Raw genomic sequence first — 12,176 nt, forward strand, 5'->3', positions numbered from 1 at the left:
CTCTGTCTTCTAGCTTTTTCTTTTTGTGGTCTGGAACTTTGAGCTCTACATGATACCACTGGCTTTGTTGTTGCTGCTGGCATGGAACTACTTCTTGATCGTATCAGGGAAAGATAATAGGCAACATAATACAGTAAGTCTTCTCTACTTCAAGGGCGTACATGTCCTTTTCTTTTTTTAGCTGGGCAAAATTTTTAAACAGAATTTAAATATTACATCTTTTTGAGGATCGTTTGAAACAAGACAGTTTCAGACTGGAATGTATGCAGCTTTTCTAGCAAACTTTTTTGCCTTAAGAATTGTTGAACCATGAAGGAGGTAGCCCAGGAAAGTGCAGTAGCTGTTAGAAGTTTTCAGGACCTGGCGGGGTAGAGCTCTGAGGAACCTGGTCTAACCTCATGGCTGAGCCTGCTTTAAGCAGGGGTTTGGAGATCTCTTCCAGCCTGAGTGATCCCCTAATGTCTAGCAACTGCAATTACTAGTGACCAGAGGAACCCACACAGCCCTAATTCCAGCACTGTTGTTACCTGTCTACATCATTGAGACTATTGTGCTTTCAAGGGTCATCTAAAATTAAGGGTGGGATTGATAGAGGTATTTCCTAATCCCAGGTGTTGTTACCTGTATGGAAAAAAGCCTAAGATCAAGATTTAAAAGATACAATACTTAAAATACAGCTGCTAGTCTCCCGTTGCCTGCAATACTTAAGGCTTTTCAACCTGAAGATTTCTTAGTAACCAAAATAAGAAAAGAGAGATTTCACTTGTGAACTGTAATACACCTGATTTCTCTCTGAAATACCACCTGCCTGTGAAGATTAATTGGGTTATGTAACTTTTCTAATGAAGCTAGTGATGGACTCTCTGTGAGAACACTAAATGATGCTCAAAACTGTTCCTCCTTCTGAGAGTGCTTCTGACCAAGCTATATATTAAGCAACTATGTAGATCCCAAATCTCTGATATCTGTGCCATTAATGACTGCTTTTTCTTTATGTTTATCACAAGTAAGTCGGGACCTTGGTTTTAATGATTTGAGTTTGGTTATCCTCATGTTGAGCATCTGGCTTTTATGAAGTCTTCTGCAGAGTTATTGGATACCTTTCTAATTAACTCATGATCTTCAGTAATATCTTGAGTCCTTAGCTCAGGTCATTAGCACAGTGTCATTAGAATAGTGGTAATTTAAATATTTCTGTTTTCCTATGCAGAGTGTAAATATTAAGTAAATTAATTCAGTTTCCTAGTGGTTAGAGGATGCTTCAGCATTCACATGATCTGACTTCTGTTCCCAAGTCTCAAGATTCCTTGTAGGCCTCAGTAAAATCATTGACTGCTTTCTGAGGAGTATCATCTGTCTCTAAAAGTTACTCTGAAATCCTAAAGCTAATTATAAAGATAAATGTATTTGTGAACTTCACTTAATTAACATTAGACAAGCATAGTTAAAAATTGAGTATAGTCGTCTAAGTTTTATTTGGCTCCCCGCCAAGTCCCCAGACCCAGCACAAAAACATCCATCAAAGAGCAAAGAAAAAAAACTATGAAAAATCCAGACTAGCCAAACTATATTAAAATAAATGTATTTATGTATATTACAGTTATATACAGTTGAAATACTATATACAATCCCAAAAGGGAAAGAGAAAGGAAGGGGAAGGGAAAAAAACAAAAAAACCAAAACAGATATACACAATCAAAAAACAAAAAAACCTCAGGATCTAGCAAACTAAAGAATTAGCAAAAGAATATCTTACTACTTTCCTTGGGATAGCACAGTTGCCCAAATGCCACCACCACGCTACCGGCCTCCAGATCAGCAGGAACAACAGGCCCCGTAGGCCCAACCAGACCCCAGCTCCCCCACAGAAGCGAGACCGGCTGCGGGGAATCTGCTGTCTCCAAACCTCGCCGGAAGGGAAGAGAGGAAGAGGCTTCTCTCTCCGTCTGTTTATATGTTTGGATTACATAAAGGAGTAGGATGGAATACTTCCTTCCTTCCTTCCTTCCTGGTGACCGGGAAGGAAGGCCTAAACTCAAAACCATTACAATAGTTTGTACTTTTTTAATGTCTATGGAACATACTTAAATTTGGGACCATCAAAAGTAGCTTGGAAAAGTTGGTTTCCATTACAGTATCCTATGAGAAAGCAACTGGCAGTTGTCTCTTCAGTTTGGGCTCTAGGAGCCACACTCTTCTACAGGTCAATGATTAGTTATCAGAGTTTCTGTCTGGATATGGCAGAAAGACCAGCTTTAACTCATCCTTGTTTGACCATCTCTATAGACAAGGTATCATTTGCTATCTCCTCTTGGGCATCAGTTTTTTTGAAGCAGTTTGAAATTTATTTCCTTGTGGAATAATTTACCTGCCAAACAAGGGTATGGGTTACTCTGTCATAGAATGAACCTATGCTTCCTGTTTGAGTGCAAGTATGATTATTTTGTCATTTATTCTGACTCCTAATAAGTTGTATGTGCGAGTCCTTTCTTGAATTCAAGGTGTACTGAGATTGGGGCAAGGGGGAGTCCCAAGTGTATTTACTAGTAGGAGATAAGTGTATTGGAATGCCCAACAGAGAGGTGAAACAGCATATTAGGCATTGTTGCCTTCATAGATTCAGGTGGACTCTTTGTAGGATTGATGATCATTGTGGTTTTAGTCCAACACTGACACCATCTTCAAAAAGAACTATTAGATTCCCTATCTTTCATACATTTAGATCAAGATGAGTTGTGTTTCTGAAGGATATGCTTTCATGAAATAGAAATTCTTGCATTAAACTTTGGTGTAAGCAACTGTAGATAGATATAGATTTAATGGATGGTTCTCTAAATGAATCTGTGAGAATTCAGAACTGAACTAAAACAATGAGCTTCATGTGGTACGTATAAAAAAATCAGATTTAAATATTTCCTACCACTATTAAGTGAGGGAAAACTATCACTAGAATGGAATTCCTAATGCCTTCCTCTGAATTTTTTGGTTTTGCCTGAAGTATACCCAGCTTCTTTCTCCAAGGATCCTTGTTCTTCCTTATAATCATACTACTGGGGGTCAAAAACTAAGTGATCCCAGATATGTGTAGAAAACTGAAATGCTTTATTGAACACGCGCTTTGCAATATAAGGGTCTTGGGGGCGGGACATGTTAATGAGGAGGACGAGCTATGTTAATTTGGGAATTACACAAGTTTTTACTACCGTTGCCGAATGGGTTAATATTTCCCTCAACCAGGATTACATAGGGAGAAAGGGATTAAAGGGCCTAGGCATGGTCTGATACAATCATTTCAAAAGTCCTTACTTATTTTTGCTGCAGGAGCCAGGCTAAATCCATAAGGTCGACTCTTTAACAAGTCTTGTGAAAAGGATTCTTGTCAGCCACTGTTGCCCAAGGTTTATGGCTCTTTTCTGCAGATATTATATTTTGGGATCCTACACATACTCCTTAATATCTGACCTCACAAAATAATTTATTTTCAGCACAACTGCTGTTCCACTATTAAACCATAATTACCTAAACATACAAAACTAGAAGTGAGTGAATCCTACTTGTTTGGTTTTATTTTCTTCCCCTGCCTTTTTTCCATCATCTTTTTCACATCCTCTGTGGGAGAATTATCAACCATTGCCATGTTTCTGTCCCCACCGCCTGCTGCTTCTTGTCATCTGCTCTGGATCTGTGTGGTGGGGAGCAGCATGGAAGTACCACCCCTACACATTGCCAGCTCTTTGCCTATAGAAGGTGCAGAGTACAGAGCATGACATGGTGACAGACTGGAAACTAACAGAAAATGTGCCGGGGTTTAAAGCTTATTTTCAGTATTTTTAAGAATCTACTTAATATTTTGATGATTCCAAATATCTTGTACAAAAAAACTCCCTCACCTTTGTAGCTTGGAGAAAACACCAGTACTGCTGTCTGGTATCTGGAGTCTTTTCCTACTTCTAAGCAAAATTCATAGTCAGAACTGCATTAAGTTAATGGAGGGAAAAAATTCTTTTTTAATTTACTCCTGCATTACTACTTCAGGCTGCGTTTTGTGTGTTCTGACTGCCTACTGGAGCTGTCTAACTTATAGTCAAATAATCCCTCAGAATGTTCCTTCTCTCCAGCTCTTCATGGCTATGGATCATTTTTACCCTGTGTATGTAGGCCTGGATGCTACAATTAGGACAAACCGTGACAGTCTCTCAGGTGTTGGGCTATAATGCTTAACAGCTGTAACAGGTACACTAGATCTCCTCTGATAACAGATTCTTGTTCTTCCATGCAAATTCTTGCTCTTCCATGACCAGATAGGGAGCAGACAGGGACCCCAGATCATCTTCTCTTGCATACTGTCATTGAGGAGGAAGGGCTAGAAGAGAACTGGACAGATCTGGGAGGACAACAACCACTTGCAAAGCTTTTACTGACAGCAGGGACTTGGTTTTTACAACTGTGGGATCCTCCTTGAGGATTGAGAACTGCTAGGAAGAGATCTACCTCACCACTTGGGGCAAAATCTTCTTTCTCAGATGGTTGTCCAACCTAATGAGTAGAGCATTAAACTAAAAATAAAGGGAGAGAGTGATGATGACCTACAGTCAAATGAGGAATCACAGAATAGATTGATTTGGAAGGGACCTTCAGAGGGACACCTTCACCAGACTAGGTTGTTCAAAGTCTTGTCCAACCTGGCCTTGAACTCTGCCAGAGATGAGGCATTCAGAGCTTCTCTGGTCAACCTGTACCAGTGCCTTACCACCCTCACAGTAAAGAATTTCTTTCCAATATCTAATCTGCCTTCTGTCAGTTTGAAGCTATTATCCCTTGTACTATCAAAAAAGTGGTAGTCTGAGTTGGCAAGCAAAGGGTGTGGGATGAATGGACAGGAGAACCCTCAAAACCAACCCAACAGAACAGGTCTCCACTGCAGGTGTGGGCACACAAATGCCTCTGGAAGAGGCTCTCACGCCCTCCCTGAGAACCCAGCATACCAGAGGTCTCTCCCTGAAGTGCCTGTACATTGGTGTGCACAGCATAGGAACCAGTAGGAGTTAGGGGTCCATGTGCAGCTACATTCATGCATGATCACAGGGATGTGGTGAAATTGTTCTCATGTCTATCGTGCAGTGGCCGTATACTGGCTTTTTGGTCAAGACAGGCTGGGAAAGTGGGGAGAGGGAGTTGCTCTTCAACCCAGCGAAGGGAAGATTATGAAGGGATTGGAGCATCTGGCATACAAGGAGAGGCTGAGCAACCTGGTACTGCTCTGCATAGAGGAGAAGGCTCAGGGGGTTCCTGATAATTTATATGAATAGCTGAAGGGAGTGGAAGAAGAGAGAGACAGGCTTTTCTCAGAGGTGCTCAATGACAGGACAGTATCAACAGCCACAAACCAAAACACATGGAATTCCATCTGAGCACAAGAAAGCACTTTTGCCATGAGTGTGGTCGCAGCCAGTACCAGGTTGCCCTGAGGGGTTGTGGAGCCTCCATTCATGAAGCCTTTCAGGACATGGGCTTGGGCAACCTGCTCAGAAGTGACGTTTCTCAAGTAGGGAGGTTGGGCTTGATGATGGTCTGCTTGAGTGGGAAGGACAGGATGTCCATGCCAACCTCTGCCACTTGGATATTCTCTGACTGAAGATACTAATCTTTCTCTCCATTCTGGTTTATTATTTTCCAAGCAGTTAAAAATTTAATAGAAGAACAATGCACATCCGTGAAGCTACCTGTGAATGTTCTTCTGCCATGTATACTCCTGTGGAGAAGTTTAATCACTTCACATCCTGCACTGACAGTTAATACTTAGAGCCTTTAAAGAAATATTAAATAGGTAATTTCCTCTTAAGTTTTGAGATGCACATGTCATTGCATAGAAAATGACACTGAACAGCTGGGAGTTAATGTACCATACACAAATTTTTATGAATTTGTATAGTTGATTATACATATATTATTTATCTTGTAAGAATTATTTTTTATGAAGCTTTCCGAAGGCACTATATGCCTTTGCTAACCTGTTGTCTATCTCCCCATCAATTTTACCATCTGAGGAGATGAGGCTACCTAGGTAATTAAACTGCTGGACTGATTTGAGCTCTGATTGGCCAATGGTGATATGGGGATGATGGAAGACTTCCTGAGGTGCAGGTTGATAGAGAAATTCTGTCTTCTTTAAGCTGACTTCCAGCCCAAAGAGCTCAGCAGCATCTGCAAAGCAGGATGTTAAACACTGCAGAGCTGCTTCTGTGTGGGCAACGAGGGCGGCGTCATCAGCATAAAGCAGCTCCTGGACAAGATGATTTAAGGTCTTAGTGTGGGCCTTCAGTCGCCTTAGGTTGAAAAGGCTTCCATCAGTACGGTATCAAATGTAAACACTTGAAGAAAAGTGTTTACAAAGCCATAGTGCTGTCTTCTCTCTTATATGGATCCAAATCATGGGTCATCTACCACCACCACCTGCGACTCCTAGATCGTTTCCATCAACACTGCCTCTGTACAATCCTAAACATCCACTGGTCAGATTATGTGACCAATACATCTGTTCTAGAACAAGCAGCAGTCACAAGTATTGAGGCCATGTTGCTGAGAACACAGCTGCATTGGGCAGGGCACGTCTCCAGGATGAAGGACCACCGCCTCCCTAAGATCTTGCTTTATGGTGAACTTGCCACCGGCTGCCGCAAGAGAGGAGCCCCGAAGAGGAGATACAAGGACTCCCTGAAACAACATCTCAGCCTTGGCCATATTGATCCTCATAACTGGTCTACTCTGGCCTCCAATTGGGAGGCCTGGAGACACACCATCTATAACGCTGCTGCTTCCTTTGAGAACACACGTAGGATCACTCTTGAGGAGAAAAGACAACGCAGAAAGAATCGTGCCTTGCAGAATTTACCACCTAAGGAGTCTTTCTGCTGTGCCTTTTGCAACCAGACATGTCTATCTCGTATTGACCTCATTAGCCACCAGCATGCTTGTGACAAACGTGGGTAGAGACCTTTCCCTAATCTTCATTTGGAAGCCCAGCCATGATGTAAGAATTATATAAAATAACAGAAGACATCTTTTAACTTCATTGTAGATTTTTTGCTACACAGGCTTTGATGACTTATATGTATATCTTTCTATTAAAAGTTAGAACTGGACATGTTCAGGATAAAATTTTGAGAATAGAAGAAAAATAATTTTGCTAAAGACAACCTTCCATTTTGAGATTTTAAGCAGTTTTCTCTGGATACTTTCTGTCCTCCAATATGATATGTATATTCAGATCTTTATGTGTCTTCTGGATATTGCTGAATGAAGAAAAACAAAAGACAGAATGGGAAAAATTATGCTTATGAATATATCCATCTCACTGGATTCTTCCTTCAGTCCAAAAAAGGTGGTAAGCACAATGAGCTTGAGCTGGTTGTACAACCCCAGCTCACTTGCAGCTAGAAGACATTTTCTGATTAGAATGCTACCACTTTGTCCTGGGGGCCAGGCAACAGTGCCTGTCAGAGTTTTTGGTGGATTTATTGCTGCTCTTGTTTGGGGCAGAAGAGTGCTGCTTTGCTGTACATTCAATATAGAAACCAACCCCGCCAGGAAAGTGCCTGACTTTAACAAACTGTTTTCATAGAAATTGAATTTATTTACTAAGTAAATAAACAAATCAGTAACTTTATTTTTTGTTTCTTCAAATTATGGTCTTAAAGACTGAGTTGCTGGTTCTTACATTCAAAGGGTTTCATCTGCAGATAAATACAGGACAAACACCAATTGCTTTAGAAACCTTGCCTGTGTGGTACTCTGGGGTTTTGAGCTTCAAGTCCAGAAGTTCTCTTCTACCAGGGAGTCTGCAGTGATTTCTAAGTGAGGACTAAATTCTTGCTATGAATTTATGGCAAAAATAAAAATCATTATGCCTGTATTCTAGCTAGACGGTGTCCAGAATATGTCATTTGCACAAGATAATACAAAAGGTTACTGTCAGGTTGGAAGCTACATCTTGACTTCTTTCTGACTGTGCTTTCATGAGAAGTTTTGCCTCCAGTATGATAGCAATAGCAGCAGCCACAAAACCCCCAAAACATAAGAGCTGGTGGGAGAGCCACAGAATAATATGTGTGTGAAAGTACAGGAAAAGTACAGGAAAAGTAAGGAAAGTACAATTGTTTCTATAAAATTATTTTCATTGTTATGCAGAACTGATTTTACCTTACATTTTCTAGCCCCTAGCTAATCACAAACATTGTCTCCATTTGTTATCATAATAAAATAAGTTGGAAAGCCTTTTGCAAACAGGTTATCATCTGTCTATGTGCTGTTGAAGAACAAAGACCACTGGCAACATGTGTCTGAATATTAAGTAGTCTGCTGAGAATCGTTGTTGTCTTCATGCAGCTGTTTGTTCTTTACTATATTTTTATTTTCCAACTGTATGAATCATATAGAAAGTACCCCACTAAGGGACAGGGTTGGGTTTTTCTAAATATATCAGAAAAGAAACATGAAAATGTGAGCTTAATCAAGCATTTAAATTTTATTAATCAAGTCTAATTTTTATGAGTGCAAATAATCACTGAAGCTGGACAAATTTGCTCTAGATTGCATCAGAATTATAATTTTAATATTTGATGGCCTGCTGAATTTAAATGGAGAATTATCTTTATGAAACATGCTCTTCATAATTTGCCATTAAATGAGAATTGAACAAAACAACATAAATCTTACATAAAGGTTATTTAACTAAATGTTGGTACTATAAATATTTTAAATGCATTATGCACTGATTTAACAGTCATACAGTAAACTAGGTAAAGATATGTGTTGGGCAGTAAGCATTTCTCTCCTGCAGTGTTGCTGCAAATGGCTGTCTGGGCTGAGTTAAAAGTTAAAAGAGTCTGTCCATGCTGCAATCATAATCCCTTTGTCAGAGGTTTACGTAGAGTATCAGAGTATATAGTAACCCCTTGGTAAAACTTTTCGTGGCTGTTCTCATCCTAGTAACAGTTACAGAACCAAAATGTGCTACAGGATTGGAACATATCGACTTGTTTCAATCTGAAGACAAAATGCCAAAACCAAAACCCCACCTGAAATACGTCCAGCATTTAAAAAAAAAAGGATTTTTTTTTCTTCATGAACCACTTGTTTTTTTAATTTAAATTTTACCTCTTTTTTTTTTTTTCACTTAGTCTTTCAATATTGCTGGCATCTAAAATAAAATTGAAGTTCGCTGCACAGAGCAGGCATCTTTTTTGTATGAGACTGTTTTAATGATTTTTTTTTGCCTTTGCATCAAGATTTACATAGCAACAAGATTCACTAGACAGATGAAGTGGTTATTATAAATAGTCAATATTATATAACATGATATCCCTTTAGTTTCTAGTAAAAGTTCCATCAGTCATATGGGAATTTTTGTAGAAAAAATTCCCATAGTAGTAAAAATGACTACGTAGTCATAGTAGTAAAAATCATAGTCATTATTTTCATTCATTTTTAGTTTGATTTTCTTTTACTTTAGCACATTTTAATGCAGCCAAGAATTAAGGAATTTCGGGATTGTATTGTATTTACAGAAATGAATAAATACCCGGGGGAAAAAACCCTAAGTGAAAGGACAATAATATGTGTATTACATAAATTTTCACCTAAAATATGGTAACATACATTTTCTCTACCAGAAAGCTTGACAGCTTCAAGCTTGCGTATAATAGACTGGATCACACCCAGAAACTTAAAATAACTTGGATAAATGCTGATTTATAAGAGAAGTGTATCTGGTCCTACTAGAATCTGAAAACTATTTGAAGAGGAGCAATAATAACAGTGAAAGTCTATAATGAGCCATTGTGTTGTTTATAAGATAGTTCATCATCAGGTTTTGCCCAAGAATTCTAGCTCACAAAATTTTGTGAAGATGTTATTTTTTAATATTCCTGCATAATAATCTTAGTGAAATAAAAATTAAGCCTTTTGATAGATCTGAGATTTCAAGTGTACAGTACACGTTGAAGCCTTTAGATGGAGACATACTTCAAATAAACACTTAATATTCAGTTCACAGTGCATTGTGTAAATACAAGAAAAAGCTAAAATAAATGAGAACCAAATATTGAAAGAAATACAGAGAAAGAGATATACTACTTGTGCATGTAATGATAAAAATTACATACTCTTAACTACATTAACAACTGAATATTGAGGGCATATAAAGCTGACAACAGGAAAAAGGTCACATGTTCTTGTATAAATATCTGTATTTACTGCTGATGCATTTTCCTTAGAAATGTATTATACTGCAAATAAAAATTCTGTTATTAACATTACAGAACTCCATGTCATCAGCAGCATGCATCAAAAGGCCTCTGATAGCTGTATTAAAGTCTCTTTTCCTATTAAGAATCATACTAAATCACAATATGAGCACTTTCCAGCTTAAACTAACAAAATGCATTCTGTAAGAGAAAATAATTGTATTCGAGTACCTATGTAAAAATGAGGAAGTATTTTAGCCGTAAAATACTAATACTTTTCTTTTTTATCTGCTGTCATCCATACTGCAATATGTTCAACCTTACTGTCAAGCTTATCACACTAATTATTATTACATCTAGTGGTTCAGTTATTTTGATGATTACTGCAGATGAATACCCCAAAGCCAAACTGTAATGGTATAAATCAGGATCAAATGTATTCCAAATATACTACACTCTTAAATAAGAATCTGTTAATTTGATTTTTATTTTCCTTATAAGTGTGATATAAAAAGGTGGGTATTTTAATTAGTATATATCTCCTGTAAAGTTTTTCCTTGGCAATTCCATGGAAGAAGCAGACTTCATGTTGTGAAAATGAGCACAGAACTGCTGCTGTAGTGGGCTTGTGAACAATGGTTATATTTGCTTCCACGTAAAATACCTGGAAATTACCTGAGAGAGCCCAAGTGGTTTCATGCATCTTTCTTAATCCATACACGTTGCACAATTTTATATTACATTTACACATAAACACTGAGTTGCATGACTCACAAATTTACAGTAAATTTTATGCCAGGACAATATGAATTATCATTAAATCCAAACAGTCCAGAACAATGCAATTCTGAACACATTCATTGCATATCTAAAGTGCATTTAATTTGGAACCAAATCTTGTCCTCTCTTTTGTTTTCTCATATGAATTTTAATACTTATATATGAAAATACAAATGTCTGTAGATATTTTTATGTCCTAACATATGTGGCATAAAAAGTGTTTTGTTTTTCTTTTGAATCCACCTATATATCTTACATTAAGTAAGATAAAAGCAGATCTAGAGAAGTTCTAGTGGGGGGGCATTGCTTCATGTTAAAATGTTAAGGTAACAGTCATCAGGGTTATCTGCAGAGGTAGTGCCTCTTTTTTTTTTCTTTTCTTTATTTTACATCTTAGTGCTGAGCAGATACCTGGTATTATTAACATGTAAAGACATTATAGTATCTCCTATGCAGGTGTTTCTGTTGGATCAGCCAAAAAATGTAGAACAAAGACGATGGAGTGACTTGTGGTTGGCACACTTTGTATGAGAAACATTGGGCTGATGCTAAGAGAGAAGGACCTTTCATTAAAAATGGTGTTAAGTTTCAGTGTGTCGCTTTTCCATTGATTCTTTAGATTCAGGAGGTATTTCTAAGTTCTCTACATTTGTGGGTTTTGATTCATCACACTTGTAAATAACTAGAATCCAACCCTGCTTTGCAGGTGTTGAGGTTAGAAGTCAAAATCAATTATTTTCTCAGAAATTCTATCTTGTTAGTCAGTAAATCCTTAGAATAAATTCCTTAGAATAAAGTTGTGTTTAATGTCAGCTTCCTCAGAAGACTGCATTCTACCCCACAGATGCAGAGGTTTTCTTCAGTGTGCAAATGTGGTGGCTGTGCTTCCATCTGGAGACCTAGTGTAAGTTGTCTGCTGTGACTCCTCCAATCTGTTATTGATTATGAGTCATACAGTATTTTTGGCCTGTGTTTCTCAAAGAAGGTAGGAATGGATCAGGAATAATGGTAATACATAGGAATTAGACTACGCGCTGCTTCTGATTAATAAGCTTTTAATAGGGCTATTTTGCAGGGAAAGGATCTTACTTTGCAACCTTTAAATATCTGGTTACTGTTTGGCTGTGAAGTAGCTTACGTGCCATATTTGAG

The 12,176-nt window shown here is 38.1% G+C and overlaps 1 protein-coding gene across 6 annotated transcripts in view; it reads left to right on the forward strand.

Annotated features, from left to right (window-relative positions):
• MCTP1 (multiple C2 and transmembrane domain containing 1) overlaps positions 1 to 12,176 on the forward strand; it is a 188,455-nt gene that overhangs the window by 129,984 nt on the left and 46,295 nt on the right. For 5 of the 6 annotated variants that reach the window (XM_051789361.1, XM_051789362.1, XM_051789367.1 and 2 more), the window contains one exon: positions 14 to 133. The exons of the other annotated variant lie outside the window; for it this stretch is intronic. In XM_051789361.1, the coding sequence (XP_051645321.1) occupies positions 14 to 133 (120 nt within the window). The remainder of the gene's footprint in view (positions 1 to 13; positions 134 to 12,176) is intronic. 6 annotated transcript variants of the gene reach the window in all.

Source organism: Manacus candei, unplaced genomic scaffold (genome assembly GCF_025592945.1).
Source record: "Manacus candei isolate 608988 ecotype Guabito, Panama unplaced genomic scaffold, ASM2559294v1 h1tg000027l, whole genome shotgun sequence".
Taxonomy (NCBI): domain Eukaryota; kingdom Metazoa; phylum Chordata; class Aves; order Passeriformes; family Pipridae; genus Manacus; species Manacus candei.